Raw genomic sequence first — 22,595 nt, 5'->3', positions numbered from 1 at the left:
TGTAAATTCCAGTTGACCTTTTGTTAGCAAACCAGGGACAAGAAAAGGAGTTGCGCATGTGGAAAGATGGAAATGGGTATGAAACTTAATAATAGAGAACATGTCCAAAGTCTCTACTCACATGAAAAAGAAATCATGTTTTAAATCCAATAAAGTCCCTGTCACTGAGAATGAACAATATTAGATAAGTATCTTAAATGTTCACCACTAAATAGAAGGGGAATGTAGATCTCTCTCCAGATACTGTTGAATTAGCCTTACAGGCCAATGGTTAAGTGGGATTCAGGGAATGGCAGCCCAGCCACTTCTACAAAGTATCCGATTCCATCTCTTGAAAGAGATGGACAAACAGGATTAATCATGGCTCAATTCTCCATAGGCTTTTCTAAATGGTATATGTTGCTCACTGGGTGAATTCCCCAATAGCAAAGTAGAGGGAAATAGAATCATTGAAGGACAGAGTTGGAAGGGACTTTGGAGGTCATCTAGTCCGACTTCCTGCTCAAACAGGAGACTGTATACAATTTGAGCCAAATGGTTGTCCAATCTCTACTAAAAAACCTTCAGTGACAAAGCAGTGAGGAGGCCTTGGGATTTCATTAGCAGCAGTCCAGCAATGCCCAGATGCAGGATGCTCACGATCCCATTTAGTGCAGCCCATGGGTGTCAAACCATTCAAAATGGCTGCCGCGACCCCATGTGGAAAGTTGCAACCAAAAGCATGAAGATCTAAAAGAGCCCTTCTTGGGCTCCCTTTCCTCTAAAAACCAGAACCATTTTGTCCTGATATGAGACTGAAAAGGCAATATCTGCCATTGTCTCCTGTAGGCAGAGTCATGTGAAGGTTCCATGTCAGGTAATCCCCGCAAGGCAGGAAGTTAAGTTCTTCAACTGAGATTAACCTTAAACTGAAAATAGAGAAGTGAATGTTGGAAGGCTGTTGCTTAATTTGCATAGTGGTCACAAAGGAGCATAGTTATAAATTCTACTTTTTTTGGCAGTGTGAGTGCTAATGAGAGAGAAGTTCATCACACTGCATTCACTTTTGGCATAGCTTAAAAGATGCTGCGTTTTTTTCTTTTCCTGCTCTTTTTTGGCCAGGTTGTTCAGGGCCTAAGAATCTGCTCTTTCAACGTGAGATCATTTGGAGAATCTAAGAGAAAAAATCCAGAAATCATAGAGGTTATTATAGAGGTATGTAATTCACTCTTGGGGTTAAATTAAATTAAATAATGGGGCTTTCAATTGAATAATTATATATTAACACAGAAGAGTTTCAGATTAATGTGTATTTGAGCATTAATAAATCTGTGAGTTTAGCAACAAAAGTACCTCAGAAAGTCATCACCAGATCAAAACTATATGGATAGCAAGATTTTAATTGTAAATGCTGTTGTTAATATGTAAGGTTATGAAAATATTTGATTTCTTGGGGGGGGAAATCATTTTTTTCCAATGTCTCCTCGGCTATTGCCACTTTTAGTTAGTTTAATTGCCACTATAAAATACCTCTGAGCTCATTAAAAAGAAATGATCATGACAAGTCAAAAGGTGGCATTGGGGGCAAAAGTGACTATATGAGAAAGAGTTGAATACAGTAGATACCATTCAAAGGTTTGGATCAGAGCAGGTTAACAAAAATAGTATTTTATTCTCACATTGCAATGACTTCTGTTTAGAATCATTTTGTGTTTCTCCAGAAAAGTGGAACGCAGCTCCTTTCCATGATTTTTTTAATCTAGTAAATAATGAATTTCAAATCTCTAATACTAATAAAATATGCTATTGTGTATATGATTCTCTTGATGCAGGCTCATTGGTGTGATGTTTTAAAGGGTAGCCCAAAATGTTCATTTAACAGAATGAATTTATTTGGCTATTCATCAAACAGTAAGTCAATATTTGGATTTAGGCAGATTAAAAATACCACTATGGATCTTTTGTTATTAATAGAGATGCAACCTTGTCCGTATGTACGTGTTTAAATTTAGAACATAGACTACTGTAATTTGTTTAATAATTGTAAAGCCTTCTCTGCTCAAATAAGGTTGCCTCTGGTGGTATAAAACAACAGCAAATAAATAATTAAGAAAAAAACCCACAAAGCATTAAAACATGGGTAATTATATGATTATTAATCCAAATTTAAAGGCAAATGCCTTCAGGATCACTAATTATGAGAGATGTCCAAGAAAGGTGAACAGAAAGCTAATAATAACTTTTATTAAAGTTTAATACTTACTGCAATATATGGTGCTTACACGGAGTGTTTCTTGGAATGGATTCCAGGATGTATGCAATGGTCCATCATGGCATACCCATGCAGGGGGTGGATTTGTAATTTTTTTATTATAATGAGCATTCATTATGCATTAGTAGAACACAGACTTTCAATTAAAAATGTGTGAGAATCAAACTTACCAGCCTGTGAAATGTCTTCCCTATGACCTCCTTAGTGTCCCAGCACCTGTCATCACTCCCTCATAAATTCCCAAGCTGTGGTATACATCTATGTCACATTTTTATATCAAAAGCCCACACAGTGGTTAAATATGGCACTAGCTTGGTCCAGGGTATACAATGCAATGATGTACTTATAAGTACGTTATATAGCAAGCTTAGTGCTAGCTATTGTATGCTCTACCCTGATCGGCAGCAGAATTTCAAGGAAAGTTGATTCTTCATACCTACTAAGATTTTCTAAAAGTATCTGTTCTAAGGAAAGGAGCAACTTAGAACTAAGGAGAAATTTCCTAACAGTTAGGACAATTAATCAGTGGAACAACTTGCCTCCAGAAGTTGTGAATGCTCCAACCCTGGAAGTTTTTAAGAAGATGTTGAATAACCATTGGTCTGAAGTGGTGTAGGGTTTCCTGCCTAAGCAAGGAGTTGGACTAGAAGACCTTCAAGGTCCCTTCTAACTATGTTATTCTATTCTAATATTAACAAACAGGCCTTCTTAATACTGTTCTGGATCTGGGATTAGTGATCTCAGTGGATCCTCTCCTAGTTTGTAATTCCTGAGCAGAAAAGACAGCTGAGTAATTATCAGTGTAGGTGCCTAATGGCTGTGCCTATTAATGCCTCGGCAAAGGTCAGCTGAGAGTTGTTGCTTCTTCTAAGAAGTGCAAAAAGGCAACTACTGTCAAGGAACATCATCAGGAGAAACTCTGAATAACAGGTTGTATAGGACCTGGTAAGCTCTGGAAAATCATTAGAGATTTGACCCAATATGTTCCCAGTGTATCATCTGTAACTATAATCGCCACCTTACCTCTTCATTGAAAGGGACATATTCTCAAAGGAATGGGCGCCATGGAGAACATTCATTGGTGAATGGGCACCTTAGAAACTGAAATTATGAATAAATGTAACTAAATGAATGCCAAAACTGCCTGCAACATTCCTCCACAAAAAATGCATGGTCAAGTTGACAGTATTATTTTTTTCCAATGTCATTATTACTGCAATGTAACAACTAGGATCCTAATTAAATTAGAGCTCTAATCAACAATTCTCATAGTATAACATGCCAAGCACAGAGCCTTTACAGACCTTTTTTGTTTGCTCCTCAGATTATATCTCGCTGTGATATCATGCTACTAATGGAAATAAAGGACAACAGGAACATAATATGCCCCTTTCTATTAGAGAAACTAAATGGGTAAGATGCAGAAATGAAGTATTATTAAAACTGGCAGGGTTGGATGCAGATTTGGGTGACATTGGATAAAATATTTGGAATAGAGCCACTAATTAGAGTAAGTGTTTCCTTATTGCTCTTCTTGTTATTGGAGGAATGAAGAGGAAAAAGAGAGACAATATATGTTTGATATATAGGTGGGTTGGTGATATGCGTATGAGACACAAAACCAATATTGATCAAAGATGATCAGAATGAAACATTAGTCTGTACCATGCACATTTTAAACTATATTTTACTTTAACTACATTTATAATATTTATAACTATAATTATAAATATGCAATATGATTAAAACTATAGACAAATACAATAAATGTGCAAAGGGTAAGATTGGAACTTATAGAGCACAAGAAAGGAACCATTATTGTGAGGTGTTGTGCATTTCTTCATACCTCACTCTAAAGGAGTCCATTAAATTACTCTTGCCTTTTCCTAGCTTTTCTTAAAAGTCTGCTTCAGTTTATAAATTGGCCAAAATGGGGATTTTTTAAAATTACTATTTTTCTTTCCCTGAGCTGCCTTCCTTTCCAGTGGCTAATCTTTTTTAAGTCCATCATACAAGATTCTTTTCTTTTTCCAGCCACTTGAGTTTAAAAGACTTTACTCCCAGCTCCCAAGCATAGAGGAAAAGTAGGTGGCTCCGAAAAGAAAAATCGTATTTAAAAACATGGATCGAATTTGAAACTGGAGCTGTTCTTCACCTTAAGCAAGTGCTAAAACCACTACGCCACTGAGAATGACCTCTAGCAAAAAGTGCAGCAGATCTTCTTGAACAAGAAGTGTGGGGGAGGGCATTCCTGGCTATGCACAGGAGCTAAGAAAGTATCTGGCAAAAATGGGTTGCTTAAAAGAAAGAAAGCTACTACCGTGCTTACACTGATGCAAGACAGAAAAAGGCTACTTTGGACAGGAAGCAGAAGAACCCAGGCAGAGATTATATTTGTGGTGGGCTAAAGGGGAGGAGCTGACAATGTGCTTTCCTGCTCTCCCTAAATTGTTGGGGGCAGTGCAGATATGCCCACCTGGATCTGAGAAATGGATTAAAAATCAGATTCGTTTTTCTTCCCAGACGGTCAGAAGGAACATACAGTTATGTGGTCAGTGACAGGTTAGGAAGAAGGCATTACAAGGAGCAATATGCGTTTTTCTACAGGTATGTTGATTTCATAAGTTCATTCAATATAGATGATATTATTCAGAAACTGTGAAGAAAAAAAATGCAGAGGCCTACAGTTACAGAAATTGTTATCTATCTATCTATCTATCTATCTATCTATCTATCTATCTATCCATCTATCCATCTATCCATCTATCCATCTATCCATCTATCCATCTATCCATCTATCCATCCATCCATCCATCCATCCATCTATCTTCTATCATCTATCTATGAAGGTTTGTTCTCTGAGCTTGTGGGTTGGTTTCCAAATGTTTCATTCCCAGGCTAGGTTACATCTTCAGTGGAGTTGAGGAGATGTCAGTGTCAGTGTTTTTCTGTTTATAAAGGCTTCAGGTGTCAAGTGAGGGTCTTGTGATGGGTCTTGTGATAATGAGATTACATCAGGTCAGGGTCATTGGCAGGTAAACTGCATAGGTTGGTTGGGGATTGGTGCTGTCTCTGGCTGTGTGGTTGGTTTGGATTCTGAGGGGTTTGTAGGCTGGTTGTAGGTTAATGTGTCTGTTGATGGAATTGCTTGTGGAGTGACAGACCCACACCTGAAGCCCTTATAAACAGAAGAATGCTGACATTGACATCCCCTAAACCCCGCTGATGATGTTATTTAGCCTGGTAATGAAACATTTGGAAACCAACCCACAACCTCAGAGAATGAACCTTCACTCTCATCCTACACCTGAGCTACAGATATTCACTACTATTTGTATCATCCATCTATCTATCTATCTATCTATATCTATCTATCTATCTATCTATCTATCTATCTATCTATCTATCTATCTACAAATATACAAATGTACACAAATAAAATGTAATAATAAGCACAAGTTGTTAAAACAGTATAAATCAAATAAAAATATGGGATGAAAACTGTAGGAAAATTGAATTTCTGTTAATGCACCATGCTCTCAAGGGAATTAAAAAAGAAACATCATTGTAGATAGCAGAATCTAGCACATCAGAAATGCTAAGATAGGCATAAAAGGCTACTGTACTTAGTAACAATAGCTAATGACTACTAACTATAAACTTCTTGAAAAAAAATTGGAAGTGGTACCATATGAGGATGTGAAAACCTAGATATTCATTAGATGACAAAAAAACCTGGGTTTTCACAACCCAAACATAACAACTCTAAGCCAGTTAATAATGAACAAGTAACATTGTGAATGAGTTCTATGAATGTTAAATCACAAACTATCAAGCCCAATTGAGCCTAGGCTCAAGTGCCCATGAGCATCAGCTCCTTAGGTATTAGAGCTATATTATACCAAATATTTTTGCTAACCTAATTCAGTTAGATGTTAAGTCCCATAGAATTCAATTATTTTAGGATTGTAAGTTAACCATACAAAGATTTTTCTCGGTACCTAATTTTTTATTCTGTAAGGCATCTTGGTCACCTTAAATCAGAAAGGCAGCCTTAGAACATGTCCACACTTGGAACAGTAACCTTCTACTGAAATGTTAATTTACACTGCAGATTGGAAAGCGTCTGTGTGAAGCAAATCTATCAGTATCCTGATCTGCAGCCAGGTGATGAAGATGCCTTTTCCAGAGAACCTTTTGTTGTTTGGTTCAACTCTCCAAGAACAGGTTAGATACAGCTAATGTCCTTTGCCCTTCCTGTTCAAAGGTTGAAAGTCAGAAGAAATGGGATCCTTGGAAAAGCCTGAGATCTGGAATACCCAGAAATATTCCTGCCCTCTAAAGCCAAGGATTCAACACCAGAGCTCTTCTAAACCAATATGTTGGGCAAACCACCAACATTCCCACCCAAATAAATAGGTCCTATCCCAAATCCCAAAGAAGGGCCATTTTTTCCAACCTGGTTTTAATAAGAATAGGAATAGGGGTCCTCCAGGAGGCAACTACTCACTCTTGACCCTGAAAAATGTGTCCAAATTGCAGAAGCCACCTCATTTCGGTAGGGTGATCTTGAGGTGTTTGGCAGAAACCAATGGGCATATGTGGAGAGAGGGGATTCCATGCAGCTCAAAGGTCACTGCTTTAACATGGTGTTTGGACCAATCTGGTGGATCTGCTATGGTCACCATTATCCCAGCAAGTACAATTGATTTAATAACAAGTTTTTTAAAAGGGGCTATAAGGTGCCAAAAGAAAGATCTTGTCTGTCTTTACAAAAACTTCTCAATTGGTCCATACGCATAAGGCATGTATGCCCCTGTACTTTAGAAGGCAATACAGGTGATCGTTGATTTATGATTGTAATTGTGCCTGGCAATTATGGTTGAAAGTTGTGACAATCCTAAGGTGGATCATCACATGATCAGATCCAATTTTATGACCTTTCTTGCAGCAGTTGTTAAATGAGCATAGCAGTCATTAATTATTATGAGCCACCGTGGCACAGTGGTTATACAGTGCAATACTGTGTGCATGCATAGTGTGTACTTCTGCAGTCACTCCTTTGGTTGATGTCTGCTTCTGGATTTCAACATGGGGTGGTGATTAGATTTTCAGATGTTGGGCCTTACTCAGGTGTAGGGGCTTCATGAATTCCCTCTGCAGAACAGCTGAATGAAATTCTATTCACAACAGACTTGTCTGCTTTCTTTCCTCTTTTACAACCCTACTTGTCCCACCAGCTGCTAGTTTAAAAGCAATTCTTCAGTGTAGAAGGAATGGGACACTGAAATTGGAAAATCAGAAAGAAAGAAATTGGCAGGGCCACAAAAAGTTTATTTTGTTTTTGCAAATTATCTCTGGGTTCAAGTCCATGAGAACTAAATGTCTGATTCTTCAGTCTATGAGTTTAAAAAATGCCAATAATCCATCATTTTTCTTGTCTTTAAAAAATTGTTTGTTAAGTGGTCAAAGAATTTGTGATCATCCCAATACACACAATGCCTGAAATGGCTGTGCGAGAAATCGATGAACTCTATGATGTGTTTCTGGATGTCAAGCTACGTTGGAAGACTAAGGTTAGTCAAGGCCAGCTCCATGGAGTGAGCCAATCTTCTCTCATGTGTGCGTTATGTATTTAACAGCTCTAGCTTAATATATGTCTCTCATTTTTAAAAGAATTTCGTATTAATGGGAGACTTCAATGCTGGCTGTGGCTATGTGGCAAAGAAGCAGTGGAAAAATATCCGATTACGAAATCACACTGACTTTGTTTGGATAATTGATGATAAAAAGGACACAACTGTGAAATCAACGACACACTGCCCCTATGACAGGTAATGTCTCAGACTGACTCATTGTATTCCATTCAGTTCATCTACTAATGCTACCTATTACTAGCAGTATGAAAAGAACCTGTCCTGTGAGATTGGCAAAGCTCTAGCTGACTCATTGCAGGAGATGAAGACAAGATGAAAATAGTGATACTCAAGCTAGCTAATTTACATATAAGGCAGGAATAGATAATCTATACTCCCAGATTGCCTTTAGCCCCCAGTTTTGGCCTCCCATTTTCTTTTTGGCTATCAAAAGTGGATAGCATGGTGTTAATTTAGTGTGAAGCAACTTATAAAAATTTTCTTGTTGATTGGGAGCATATACTTCTGTTAAGAGTATTTTCTTTCCTTCTAATAATAGATCAATTGCAATATATCTACCTTGAGGATCTGCTTCAATTAATTCAGCCTTTAAGTCTTTTCTTAAATATACCGTTTTTCTTCTCCGGAGCACACGTGCACACACAAAAACTTTGAAATCTCTGCTTTTTAACCCATGTTCTTCACATCATTGTCTCAACTACTTAATATCGCCCCTCTACCCTACTAGGGCTGCTTTGGTGGATAAGTATCCATCCTTTGTGAGAAGGTTTCACAAGGATCATACTCACTTATGGTAGCCTTTTCCACCAATTGAGTCAGATTAAGATATATGGAGGTCTGGCTGGCTGGTCACAATTCAACCTTTCCCAATCAGTAGCATGGATCCTCTTGTGGCAGAAGTAAATCTAGCTGAGAGCAGGGTGGCTCAGAGGTCTAAATGGTGGGATTATTCCAATGCTTCTTCTTGGTCTAATGACAGAAAGGTAGGGTGAGAAAGTTGGACACCAAACATCTTCTTAGCAAGTTAATCCATCTTGTGATACAGCAAAATGGAACTAAAGCTGCCAGCTTTGGCTGAAAGAACCTTTCTTTGATTTTCAGAAAGAAAATTTTGTACCTTCATTAAATCTATTAACTAGAATAAGCTATCTATATATTGTCTTCCTTGATCTGTCTTTGGAACATGGATCTAAGACATAAAAGATATCTGTCCCCTGGATCAGGTTACATAGCAGAGGGTATTTCCAACTGGTTGCGTAACAGAGGGGATTTCATCTGTCTTCAGTGAACTTTTGATAGCTCACCCACAAGTATTTCAGAGCTCTTGGATCTGTCTAGAACAGACAGCAAGTTGCCTAGAACATGATTCACCAGTCAGTTCTATTGCTCCTGCAAAACCTCAACCCTAAATCAATTTTAAATAATCCTCTTTGACTTCCTGTCTCTATCTCATAGCAATTGTTATGTGAAACTGTAAAAACTGTTTCGCGGCTAATTATCAGGGTATCATTCTGACAGTGAGAACAATCAACCAATGGGACAGCTTGCCTTCGGAAGTTGTGAGGGCTTCATCACTGGAGACTTTCAAGAAGAGATTGGACTGCCATTTGTCAGAAATGGTGTAGGGTCTCCTACTATAGCGGGGAGTTGGACTAGATGACCTATAAGGTCCCTTCCAACTCTCTTAATTTGAGGCAAATTCTCTCCAGTCTTTTTCTGAAGTTCTCTAATGAAGGGGAAAATATAACTTCATGAAGCAACCTGTTCTGTTGGTTGACAGTTCTTATTCTATCCCTCTTTAATCTACTCTTCTGTTGTATAAACATACCCAGTTCCTTTAACCATTTTCAAAGAATTTGGTTTCTAGTTCCCTCACCTTCTTGATAGCCTTCCTCTCAACTTGTTCCACTTTGTTGATGTCTGATTATCCATGCTTGTCCCAACATTGAAAGTGGGGTGTGACCAAGGTAGAGTAAAGTGGAGCAATTATATCCCATGATTTGAACTCCATACTTCTATTAATACACCCCAGGATAAGATTTGCTTTTTTAGTAACTGCATCACATTGTTGACTCACATAGATCAACTTGGGATACCAAAACACATGTACTATTCTTCACCTGTATAACTGCCAAGCCTGGTTACTTCTGTGTTTTGTGTTTTTCAAGGTTTTTTTTCCTTCAGATGTAAGACATAATATTTTTTTTGTTCAATTTCATCTTGTTTATTTCAGTTTTTTGTTGAAGCCCATCCAGATCTTTCTGAATTTTCTCTTTCTCATCTAAAGTAGTAGTCACTTCGAACTGTTGCATTCTTGCCCACGGCTCTAATTAACTAATCTGTAATTTTCCAGGTCCTCCTTCCTTGTTTTGAAGAGAAGAGGTGTACTTGTTCTTCTGCTCCTCCAGTTTTGTGGACTTTGCCAGTTGTCTCGGAATTCTCAAAATTAAAAGTTGGATAGGAATGGGAATTAAGTAAAACAGCTGAACAGGAAGCATTCCAACTTCTTAATAATTAAGGCAGCGTATCTTATCTCTGGTCAAATATGGTCATAGATAACAGATCTGGAGAGAATCCCCTCTACCAGATTCATGTTTAGCCCATTGACTCTGGGCAGCTAATTGTTGTTGTTAGTTGCAAAGTTGTGTCTGACCCATTGCGACCCCATGGGCAACGTTCCTCCAGGCCTTCCTGTCCTCTATCCCTCCTCTGGAGTCCATTCAAGCTCACATAACTCAATCCAGCCACTTTATTCTCTGTTGTCCCGTTGTTCTTTTGCCCACAATCTTTCCCAGCATTAGGCTCTTCTCCAGTGAATCCTTCCTTCTCATTAAGTTTCATCTTCAAGATCTGGCCTTCTAAAGAGCAGTCAGGGTTGATCTCCTTTAGGACTGACTGGTTTGATCACCTTGCTGTCCAAGGGCAGCTAATAATTAAACATTAGAAAGATGGACAAATCTACTCTTTATGAAGCAGATGAATGCTAGTGCAGGTAGGCTTGGAAAAGGCCTAAGTCTAAAAAGGCTTTCACTCTTGTAACTCTACCTAAAATGAACTTCACATGATTTTCACTTGAGCTCTACCCTGATATTTTCCCTCGGTACATAACAAAAGTAGGGGGCATCAGGGAGGGTGCAAACTGTTTTAAAGAAGGTTGTAAATCCAGACCATTCCTTTATTTTAGTAAAGAACTATCTCAGCTGAGAATCTTTCCAGAACTATCCTGGACAATTTATAGAAAATAAATTATATTTTATTCAGTTGAAGGAGAACTAGTAAAAAAAAAGTAGGGGACTCACTCCATCCTATATAGGTAAACTACTGCAGCCCTATTACTCAGCCCAGTTCCATTGGAGCAACGTACCGTACATGAAATTCAACATGCCTTTTAAAAATAGCACCTACCTATAATCTTACTGTATGCTTGCCTTCTTGCTGTGATAGGTGCAAAAGATACAAGGGAAACAATAGCTCTGAAAAGCCAGAAGATGTTAGATTCTCCCCAGCTGCTTGTGATACTGCAGCGCAGCAGTGGGTCAGACTGCTGGCTGCAGGCCACTGGTGCTTTTGGGTTGGCATAACACCATATGCAACCTTTTCTGCAATGTATTTCTTCTATGAGTGCTTAGCAGTGGTGGGATTCAGCCGGTTCAGACCGGTTCAGACAAACTGGCTGTTAAATTACTGGTTGCCTCTGCCCCTTCCTGCCCAGCCACTTCCAGGAGTCCCCACATACCCCGTTTTTGCTCCCAAGAGGCTGCAGGGAGGCCTAGTAGGCCCAAAATGGGACATGAGGAGCGCAGGTAGATATTAATTCCACAGTCTTGTTCTCACTTTCTCTTACTCTGTAGGATTGTGCTCCATGGAGAGACACTTAGAAATACCGCCATGCTGGGCTCAGCCGATATCTTTGATTTTCAGAGTGCCTTCTCCATGACTGAAGAACAGGTTGGTTGAAGGATTGGGTGATGCTCAGGGGAAAGTTTTCTGAGGTTTTGTATCTTGGGGCCACCAGGGAAAGGGATCAAAAAGGGAAAGAGGAATGGAAGTGGGATCAATCAGGAAAGAAGAAAGGAAGAACTGAGACCAAGATAGGTCAAGAAGGGAAAATAAAGCAATGGGCACCAGATTTCCCACTACTTGTCCTCCATTGACGCTAATCAGTTTCTCATGGGCAAGGATGCAGGGAGAGAGGAAGCAAGAAAGAATTCTCATTTCTAAAGCAGCCTTCTGCAGCTGATCTCCCACTCATATTGGAACTGTAATTGCTACAATTCCTGGTTGGCTTTAGCAAGTGTTTGTGTTGGTGGGGTTGGTGATCTATATGCAAATTTTGGCCTTTGAGATTTTACACTAATTGTTGTTTTTCTGTGTCTTCACCAAATATCACCAATTTGTCTTCAGAAAAATTAAGGCTACTATATAATCCTTGATTTATGAATGGTTGCTTAGTGACCATTTGAAGATACACACACACAAACACCAGTGGTGGGTTGCAATTTATTTTATTACCAGTTTGCTCATGGGCGCGCACTCACGGAATCATGTGACACTTCTGCACCTGTGCAGAAGCATCCAGGCGGGTGGGTGGGGCCTCCCGCCGCCACCATTACTAGTTTGCCTGATCTGGGGCAAACCAGCAGCAACCCAACTCTGACACACACACACCCACCCCAAAAAGCTTAACAACCACTGCGTTTGCTTAACAACCATCCTGTTCAGTGATGGGTTTCTAAAAAAATTACTACTGGTTCTGTGGGCGTGGCTTGTTGGGCATAGCATGGCTTGGTGGGGGTGGCTTGGTGGGAATGGCAGGGTAAGAATACTGTAAAATCTCCATTCCGCCTCCCCCCCCCCACCTGCCACTCCAGGGGAAGGTTACTGCAAAATCCCCATTTCCTCCCGATCAGCTGGGACTCAGGAGGCAGAGAATAGATGGGGGCAGGGCCAGTCAGAGGTGATATTCACCGGCTCTCCGAACTACTCAAAATTTCTGCTACCAGTTCTCCAGACTGGTCAGAACCTGCTGAATACCACCTCTGATCCTGTTCTCTGCTTCTATACCTTCAGAAGTATGGTCTGTGCAAGCTCTACTTGCATTTAAGTTCTATACATAAAATGTATAGCGAAGTCTATGGTCTGGAGTTAATAGAATTGGGAAGAGGAAGCATCTTTGCTTCATGTTTGTTGTAAAACAACAAAGAATATCAGCTACTAATCATAATGTTAACTTTATAATAGTTGTGATATGTACTGGTGCAGGGATAGCCGAACGTAGTCTCTTAAGTTAAAATATATATTTCTTCACAGGCCTTAGCAGTGAGCGATCACTTCCCAGTAGAATTCCAGCTGAGAACAACCAGACGGTCCCCGGGCAGAACAGCCAGATATTGCAGAACTCTTGTATAATAAATCCAGTGAAATGTCGTTCTAGTCAAACTTAAAACACGCAAACACAAAAATGTATGAAAAGAAAAGAGCTGATTTTTTGGGGGGGGGGGTCATTTTTATGGGCGGTTTGCTATACAAGATATATTTAATCAAAAAAATGCAAAGCCCATGTCTTTATGCTGTTCAAACATTCAAGATTAATGAAATGCTGCTTGTTCATAATATAAACAAGCTAGCATAATTTGAATGTCTTAGTCTCTATCCCGTGGATTATTTGGTGAAAGAGTTTGGTCAGGATTGTTCCATATCTGACCTTATAAACATAGATAGCCAGAACAGATCTGTTTTTTTTTTTGTTTTTTTTTTGCAAAGTTCAAATTCTGCAGGCACATAGCCAGTTTGAAGTCAGAGAAAGGTGGATTTCAGACTGAATGCCAAAGGTCATCTTCATAAACTCCTTTGTACTGAGATAGTGGCTTAGGTCATACATTGCTAAGACACAGTCTGGAGTTCATGGCTCAAAATGTATGAACCAAGCCGATGTGCTCCATCTCCAGATAATTATTGAAATAAATTATGGCTTTAGATATCCTTGAGCTCCAGAAATTTTTGAACACAAGCTGTTCTTGAATTTCTCCAAAGACTATTATGTTGTATCAGATTTTATCTCTTGGTTTGACTGTACTTTGATGTGTAGGATTTAATTTCTTTGCGGTACTATAGTAACATACTAGAAACCATGTTGTTTAAAGCCTGATAACAGTGAGTGTTCATATAAGAGCAAATAATTACACAAGGCTTTTGTTTGTTTGTTAAGCAAACAAGAAATATCTTTCCAAACTGTGTACATAACCATACAATTGGTGGAAGCTATGCAAGTGTTGAAACTAGTCGCTTATAAAGTGTGTTCATCCACAACAATATAATGGGCAGAAGGAATCACTTTGAGGAACAGAAGGAAAGATTCACCACCTGTTCCAATTAGCTGGCCTGGCCCAATCGCAGTCATAAGTATAACCTAATCCTGACCTTCCTGGCTGGCATTTTAAATTTTTAAATTCTGGGGTATTTTAATTGGTTTTAATTGGTTTTAATTATCAGTTAGTTCATGACTATTGTACAGACCGTGCGTTTAATTTGTTTTGTCTGGGGTTTTGTATTTTTGTTGTCTATTGTATATTTTATTTTGTCTGTACACCGCCCCGAGTCCCTTCGGGGAGAGGGGGCGGTTTATAAATTTAATAAACTGAAACTGAAACTAAACTACCAAGACAACAGTCAGATAGAAGAAACCCGAATTGGGGGTTTGTGAACCTGAGAAAACTTCCTAAACAAAACCCTCCCTAGTTCTCATGAAGATAAAAGGGGAAGTAACTCAGACTTGCGAAAGTCTGCTCCATACCCTTATAATAAAAATAGTATTTGTTGTGTATTAAGGCTTCACTCCAGTCCGTTGTTCAAGCGGGAAGAGAGATTCATCCTGATTGGCTGGCCGTCTGACAGCTGACTATAAAAGGGGCTGTCAGATGGAGAATCATCTGTTGCTGTTAGCTGAGCTGTCACTGTTAGCCAAGCTGTTAGAATTAAATAAAGAGTTAGCTAAACGTTATTTCTTTTCTTTTTTTATTAAACAAATCTTAAATCAAACAGTGTTTGTCATCTGAGTACAATTTTTGTGTCATCATATTTAACATTTACTATCATTTTAAATATATTTTTATCTTTCCATTTACCTTTCCATTTCAATTACACTTCAATTCAGCTTCTCCCCTATAAATCTGCTTTCCTTCCCAATTTATTTAATTTTATATCCCTTTTTGTCTATATTTGTTTTCTATCCAGTGATAGAATCTCCCCTGTATATTATAATACTCTGATTCTTCCTTCCCCTTAATTGCCAATGTTAATCTATTCATTTCTGCACAATCTAATGTTTTCTTAATTACCTCTCCCTCTGAAGGGAGCTAAACATTATTTCTGTCTCGCCACTGTTCTTCCACCCTCTGTTCTTGGAATAGAATAGTATCGCCCTGCATAACTTTCCTCATCTGATCTACTCTGAAGAGCTGATAAAAGTGTAGATCTCCTGCTTCTGTTTGAATCCATGTAATAAATTCAAGCTCACTACTTCCTCTAATAACTAGTTCCCTTTGTTAGAAAATCTTCACTCATCAATAGCCACCAATGAAAGTTTTGGATTGTTAGGACTGGCTTATATAGACTTGGTTAGTTTATTCATCATAGTTGAATCATAGTTTATTGAATATGGCACAGTTGAGTTGCACAGAATACTATGGCAAAATTAACCAAGCTGTGCTAAGGACTGCCTGCTGACAATGTTAAAAATAATAGTAATAATAAGTTATTACACTTTTATTATATACTAGCTGATAACCAGGTGTTGCCCAAATATTTATTTATCCTAATACTGTGTTAGACAGAAAAATGAGTGAATTATATCTATAGTGTTAAATCAAAGTAATTTTATTTACAGGGTTTAAAAAATATAAGTAGATAAGTATACAAATTATAAAGTAAAATGTTTCACAAATTCACTATAATATTAATTCAACACAAAACCTGATTATAAACATTTTTAGCTTTACCTCCAGGAGAAAGAATAAATAAATTCATGTATGTTTTTTTGTTTTTAAGAACCAATCCCCCTTACCAAAGGGAGCCACCTTGTGGAGTACTGTGAAGCCATTACCATGGCAACTCCACTGTGCTGTACAATAGATACCATTTTAAGGCACAACAGGCTGTATCTTAACAGAACTTGAATCCAAAATGCACACTATCATTGTCAAAAGGACTGTGATTTGACATTATAGATATAATTCATTCCTTTTCATTTCAGCGGCCCAGGCATGCCCGAGTTATGCTGGAACATACAGAGAGAGGGGGGAGAAGAGATTTTATATATAGAAGATTGTCTGCCTCAGGGAGAGCTTTAATAAGAACTGACACAAAAGTTTTGCTCATATATATTAAACTCTTACCTTTGTCATCCCCATTCTATGTTTAATTATACTGTCATTCTTCTTTTCAACAATAGTGTTCTATATTACAGATACAATTAATTCTGCCCTTGATTCTAGCAGGGTCATTCCAGAAAGAGAGAAAATTATTTATTTACCTCCTGTGGGGGATGACAAGTCACTAACAATGTCCTGCTTGTGTTCTTGCTCAAGTCAGCAACCCTCTCTTGCTTCCTTATCTATTTAACTATTTTCCTCTGCACATCTTTGATCATATCTGCTCTAATGATTTTCCTCAAGACAAAATATGAAGAGATCAAATAACAGCTTTGATATCTCAAGCAATCCAATTTTTATTTACTTACTCGTCTGTTAAATGTATATGCTGCCCACATCAAGCAACTCAGGGCAGCAAATGCTCTATAAAACTTTAAAGAAGATTTTCAAGATGCCACAGCAAAGTGTTATAGAACTGCCATATTTCTTGTCTCTTTCTGTTTCCCCATCCCTTCCTTATATCAAACCAGCACTATTCAGCTTTCATTTATGTATTTTGACCTTTGGTCGATTTGAGTTAAAGACAGACAATAACAAACTTGATAAAGTGAGCCTAAACATGGCAGCTTGGAAAGTCAGATAAGAAAAACATTTTATCCTCCCTCTTGTCCCCAGAATCAATGCTTTTGAACTTTGAGCAGTTCAAGAATGCAAATAGAATGATGGATGCCAAAGGAAAATGCAGACCAGCATAACCAGATGATTATCCTATAGAAAGGATTTGGTCAGGTAATGGGACAATGGAAGACGTTGCTGAGGGAACAACAACACAGGAATTGACACTTTAGTCTTGTGTAAATCTCCAAGGCCAAAGATCGACAAATGATAAAAATAGAGCTTGCCAAGTAAAATCACATCAGGTGCACTTCAGGCTGGTAAACACATTTCTCAGCAAACTTCTTCAGGGCCTCCACTGCGTGAGTGTGTGCAAGTCATCCTTCAAGAGCAGTCCAAAGAGAGCCAAAAGTCCCCATCTCTGAATTAAGTCCGATCTAAACCCACCTGACAGGATTTCTAGATGTAATTACGCAAGGGAGAAAAAAATCATTGCCCTTCCAAAATAATAATATACGAACTAAAACATAATTATATGTCAATAATTCCCCATCCCCAAAGCAGGATTTTACCAGCAAAAAATAGCAAATTCTGTCCCTCCTGGGATAAGAGAGCTGCATAATTTAAAATAATGTGAGCTTTTCTTACTTTAAAAAACTGCACAAGTTAGATCTATATCCTCTTTTGTCCTTCTCATTATATTTGCTCACTTTAATACCCAAGATAAACATGGGCTATGATTGTCAATAAAGGAATAGGTGGTTCTCTTTCCTTTACATACATTTTTTCTTCATTTCCTCTTTGGGTCATACATTCCATTCCCACCAGAGGGTGCACACCTATTTTCTTGCTTTAGCTCACAGGACAACTATAAAGCACTACTTCTTCTTTTTTAAAAATTTTGATTTACTTCATAGAACAAACCAGTATTTCTGAATTTTAACCAACTCAAGGTTCTCCTGAGACTTATTTTCAGGCTACAGGACAGTGTCCCAAAGTTATAATTTTTACTGCTCTGGTGCTGATGGAGTGACCAAGCCCAAAAAAAGTTGGGCATTTTTTTCAAACTGAGAAAACACAGAGCTTAGATGGGGGGGAAATGAGGATTCTGTGCTTTATTCCTAACCCAGGACAAATTCCTATTTTATCCAGTGAAATCATTTCCTTGTGACTCAACTGGGAATATTCACAACAATAAAATTATTTCCCAAACATGGCTTCATTCCACTGAGCAGAAGCAGCCAGAAATAATCAATTGTTTCTTCTACCAAAATGATCAACTTCTCAACAGCCTCAACAAAACTCATTCAGATTTAAAATAAAGGCAACACTTCCCCTGTAGTTTTTCCCTGTCTGTGTCAGCCCAACGCACCATGCGGTCTGGACTGCCATTCACTCGGGGGGGGGGGGGGCTGATGGGAGACCGACTTAAGGTTCTCCTGAGACTTATTTTCAGACCTGCATGCAAGAAGAGATTGTTCTACTGCCACTCCAGACACCCGACTCTCAGCTGTTGTTTGGATTCGGAGCATGCAAACTGAGCTGCTCTCATCATCTCTGTGTGGGACAAGCCTACATTCCAATTAAGCCTACAGGAGCTGTTGGGGGGGTGTCAATCTACATTTCAATTAAGCCTGCAGGAGCTGTTGGCAGAAGTTCCAAGGGGGTGGGGAGGAGCTGCAGTAACACTTCAATTGTGGAGGGGAGCACTCAGCAGCAGTTCCGAATTCAATTCACTCTGGTGCTTCACTGGATGATGATTAGAATGTGCCGGTGCATCAAGGAGAACAATACAATCTATACTTTGAACTACATGTTGGTTTGTTTATTCCTTGTTTGCCAAACCGGAACCTGACAGGAATTCAGAGTTACTCCAGCTTTTACAAGCATGGCTGAAGGGGCACAACCTGGTCTGAAGGCTGCTGACTTAGCCTCCCCATGAGAAAACTGTACCAGGGATAGAGGTTTTCCAAGGGGCAAATGAGGGAACATATCCTCAAGTATATGAAGACCTTAAGGAAGTTTTAGTGAAAAAGGGTATAATATTCTACCTCTCCACTGAGCTACAGACTGTGCAATAGAGATCTAACAGGGAGCAAAACTGCCGAAACCAGGATGTATTCCATGACCCCTCAGGAGTTGAATAAGATGAGACAATATATAGAGAAGAATCTTAAGAGAGGTTCATACATCCAGTAAGGTCTTGTGTGGCTGTCCCAGTTTTGTTCTGGGAGAAGAAAGACGGCAGGTTACTGCTCTGTGTTGACTTCAGGGGTATAAACGTGGTATGTGTTGAACATTTATACCCACTCCCTTTGATGAAAGACATGTTGACTCGGTTGGCAGAGGCTCACATTTTCACTAAACATGACCTCTGAGAAGCCTACTATAAGGTCAGAATAAAAGCAAGTGATGAATGGAAAACGACAGTCAACTGCCCATTAGGCAGTTATCAATTTAAGGTAATGCCATTTGGGTTCAAGCTGCCCCAGTGGTGTTCATGCAGCTTATTAGCAAAGTTCTGCATAAACACTTGCATAAAGGGGTCCTGGAATACCTGAATGGCATTTTGATTTACACAAAAACCTTGGAAGAGCATGTACAATTAGTAAGACAAATACTTAGCAAATTGTTGGACACCAAGTTATTCCTAAAATTATTGAAATGTGAATTCCATAAAACACAGCTAGATTACTTATTTCAAATATCAACAAAGGGTGTTGAGATGGACCCCGCTAAGGTGAAGGCAGTGTTGGATTGGCAACCTCCGTGAACCCGCAAATAATTGCAGAGCTTTCTTGGATTTGATAACTTTTATCACCAATTCATCCCATCCTTCGCCCGAGTAGCCCTTACCTTAACAGACCTGTTATGAACTAAACAGCTCGTAGGGAAGCTTCGCCCCAGGAACCCTGTGCCATGGTCACTTGCTTGTCAGAACTCCTTCAAGCATTTAAAATCCTTATTCGGCTGGGAACCAGTGTTAAAACATCCAGACCCCTCCAAACCTTCCATCATGCAGATGATGCTAGTGACATAGCAGTCACAGCAGTTCTACTGAAGGCCAATGAGGAAGGGGCATTACAACCTTGTGCGTACACCTCACGCAAATTGAATGACACCGAACACAAATGGGCTGTCTTGGAAATGGAGGCATTTGCAGTTCGGTGGCATTGCTCACATGGCATCATCTGTTGGAAGGAGGAGGTTTGCCATTTGAACTCTGGACAGATCCCAAAAATCTGGAAGCTGTCCAGATGCCATGCCGACTCTCACCCAAACAGGCCCATTGGGCATTATATTTTCAATGCTTCAACTTTAAGTTGAAATACATCCATGGGGGTAAGAACTTTCTGGTGGATGCGGATTCCTTGAAAACCATTATGCCAGCAGGAGGGAGGATGTAGTGGAGGCCATTATCCCGCTGTTCCCAAAGAACCAGCTGGCAGTCAGGAACTCATCAGAAGCTATCCAATCATAGGACCAGAGCTGAAATATCACTCAGGCCATCCAGGCAGCGTTGCCAACGGACAAATGGTTCCAGGAGAATCAGAGCATCCTTAGTGGTAGAGATGGTTTAGCTTGGAAAGTGAATAAGATCTATGTCCCTAAAACCCTTTAGTTAGAGGTACTAATGCATTGCCATGATGCACGAGCAGCTGGTCATTTTGGTTTTCTCAAAACCTTGCACTTAACAAACCACCAATTTTGGTGGCCTCAGTGCAATAATGACATTGAGGCTACGTCTGCAGTTGCATGACATGTGCGACTATGAGAAAACAGCCAGGGAAACCTTTTGGACTATTGCAGCCAGTGGCAATGCCTAGGAGACAATGGGAGGAGATAGGCTGGATTTTATAGTAGATTTGCTAGACAGCCAGGGCAATACAATCATATGGACAATTATTGACCTATTTTCAAAGCAAGCCCATATTGTGGCTTGTTCAGGCTTGCCGTCTGCCAAGAAGCAAAGCTTTTTATAACCCATGTCTATCACCTCCATGGGATACCACACAGGATTGTGTCTGATTGCAGAGTAAAATTTACCGCGAAATTTTGGTGACAGTTTCTGGCTATGGTGGGGTCGTCACAAGGGCTTAGTTTGGCATTCCATCCTGCTACTAACGGAGCTGCCTAACAAGTCAATGTGATGGTGAAGCAGTATATCCACTGTTATGTTGGGTACCAGAAATCTGATTGGGTAGAACTGCTTCCCTATGCTGAAGTCGCATATAACAACGCTGTCCATCAGAGTACGGGGCTTTACCCCATTCAAAATGGCTACAGGAACTGATTTTATACCCATTCCCAAATGCCCACAAACACTCCTTGATGAAGTTGGAGTACAGGAATGGTTGAAGAGAATGCAAGGTGTGTGGGAGAAAGTCAGAGAGGTCTTGAGTGAATCAGCACACAGGTATAAATATCAAGCTGATAAAAAAAGAAACCAGCAACCCGATTACCAGATAGGACAAAAGGTATACCTATCGACTAAGTATTTAAAATTAAAAATGCCTTGTAGGAAGCTGGCGCCTAAGTACATTGGCCCCTTTCCCAGAGTCTTCTCCACCCCATTTGAACTTCTCAATTGAGAGATCGCCATCCCGGTCCACCCCCTCCCATGTGTGTTGAGGAGAAGAGACATTTTGAGGTAGACAACATCTTAGATGCAAGAACACACAGGGTCGTGTACAGTATTTAGTATTATGGAAAGGATACCCATTATCGGAGGCATTCTGGGGGTTCCGGGAAGATATGAACACAAATTGGTTGCTCACCAGGTTCTACTGAAAGAAACTGACAAAACCGGGTGGGGGGAAAATCCACTAGATTGTACCCGTCTCATTGTGAATATTCTTTTCCAGATGCTGTCTCCATGGTAGGAAGGCAGCATGTCAGCCCACCGTGCAATCCAGGCTACCATTCACTCGGGGGGGGGGGGCTACCAAGTACCTGCATGCAGGAGGGGATTGTTCTTCCGCTGGGTCAGATACCCAACTCCCAGCTGATAGATTGAACTGTTGTTCGGATTTGGAGCATGCGAACTGAGCTGGTCTCAGCATCTGTGCGTGGGACAAGCCTACATTCCAATTAAGGCTGCAGGAGCTGTTGGGGGCATGCCAAGGGGGTGGGGAGGAGCCACGGTAACATTTAAATGGTGGAAGGGAACACTCCAGTAGCTCTGAATTCAATTCACTCTGGTGTTTTACTGGGAGATGCTTAGAACGTGCTGGCGCGTCAAGGGGAACAATACAATCTACACTTTGAACTACTTGTTGGTTTATTTATTCCTTGTTTCCCAAACTGGAACCTGAGAGTCTGATTTCTTTGTTTCTTCTCATAACTCAACATTTGCAGTAATTTTCTACTTTATTCTATGCCATGCCATGCTGAAAATTTCACTTGACATCTGCCTTTAACTTTACCTACTGTCAAAATCCCAAGCTGGCTAGCTTAGTGGCTAAACCTTTGCATACTTTGCAGGACCGAGAGCCAATAATTGGCTTATTGGATTCACTTTTTTTCCCTGAGTTGAACAATATGTTTAATCATACATCAACAAAATGGACTGACTTTGCCCAAGATGGCTAAATCACACACACACACACAAAAACCACTCGGTAAATTGTCCCAATGAGGCCCCTGAGTCTTTAGCTTGCTTGGTTTCAAGAAGAGACTGGACTGCCACCTGACAGAAATAGT

General features: G+C 39.7%; 2 protein-coding genes across 2 annotated transcripts in view; one reads left to right on the top strand and one right to left on the bottom strand.

Moving 5' to 3' along the window:
• The window catches only part of ABHD6 (abhydrolase domain containing 6, acylglycerol lipase), a 74,813-nt gene extending 56,378 nt beyond the window's left edge, over positions 1 to 18,435 (bottom strand). The window contains exon 1 of the mRNA XM_081939270.1: positions 18,351 to 18,435. The gene's annotated coding sequence lies outside the window, so the exon portion shown is untranslated. The remainder of the gene's footprint in view (positions 1 to 18,350) is intronic.
• On the top strand, positions 944 to 13,568 carry DNASE1L3 (deoxyribonuclease 1L3). Its single transcript, XM_081936442.1, has 9 exons — positions 944 to 1,194; positions 3,576 to 3,664; positions 4,775 to 4,858; positions 6,366 to 6,478; positions 7,715 to 7,827; positions 7,928 to 8,085; positions 11,760 to 11,856; positions 13,219 to 13,382; positions 13,435 to 13,568. The coding sequence occupies exons 1-8, from the start codon at positions 1,063 to 1,065 to the stop codon at positions 13,315 to 13,317; spliced, it is 885 nt and encodes a 294-aa protein (XP_081792568.1). The 5' UTR covers positions 944 to 1,062; the 3' UTR covers positions 13,318 to 13,382; positions 13,435 to 13,568.
• Positions 18,436 to 22,595: the final 4,160 nt, after the last annotated feature.

This window comes from Natrix helvetica (assembly GCF_964273705.1).
Source record: "Natrix helvetica genome assembly, chromosome: 1".
Taxonomy (NCBI): Eukaryota; Metazoa; Chordata; class Lepidosauria; order Squamata; family Natricidae; genus Natrix; species Natrix helvetica.
This window is presented reverse-complemented; position numbering and strand designations above follow the sequence as displayed.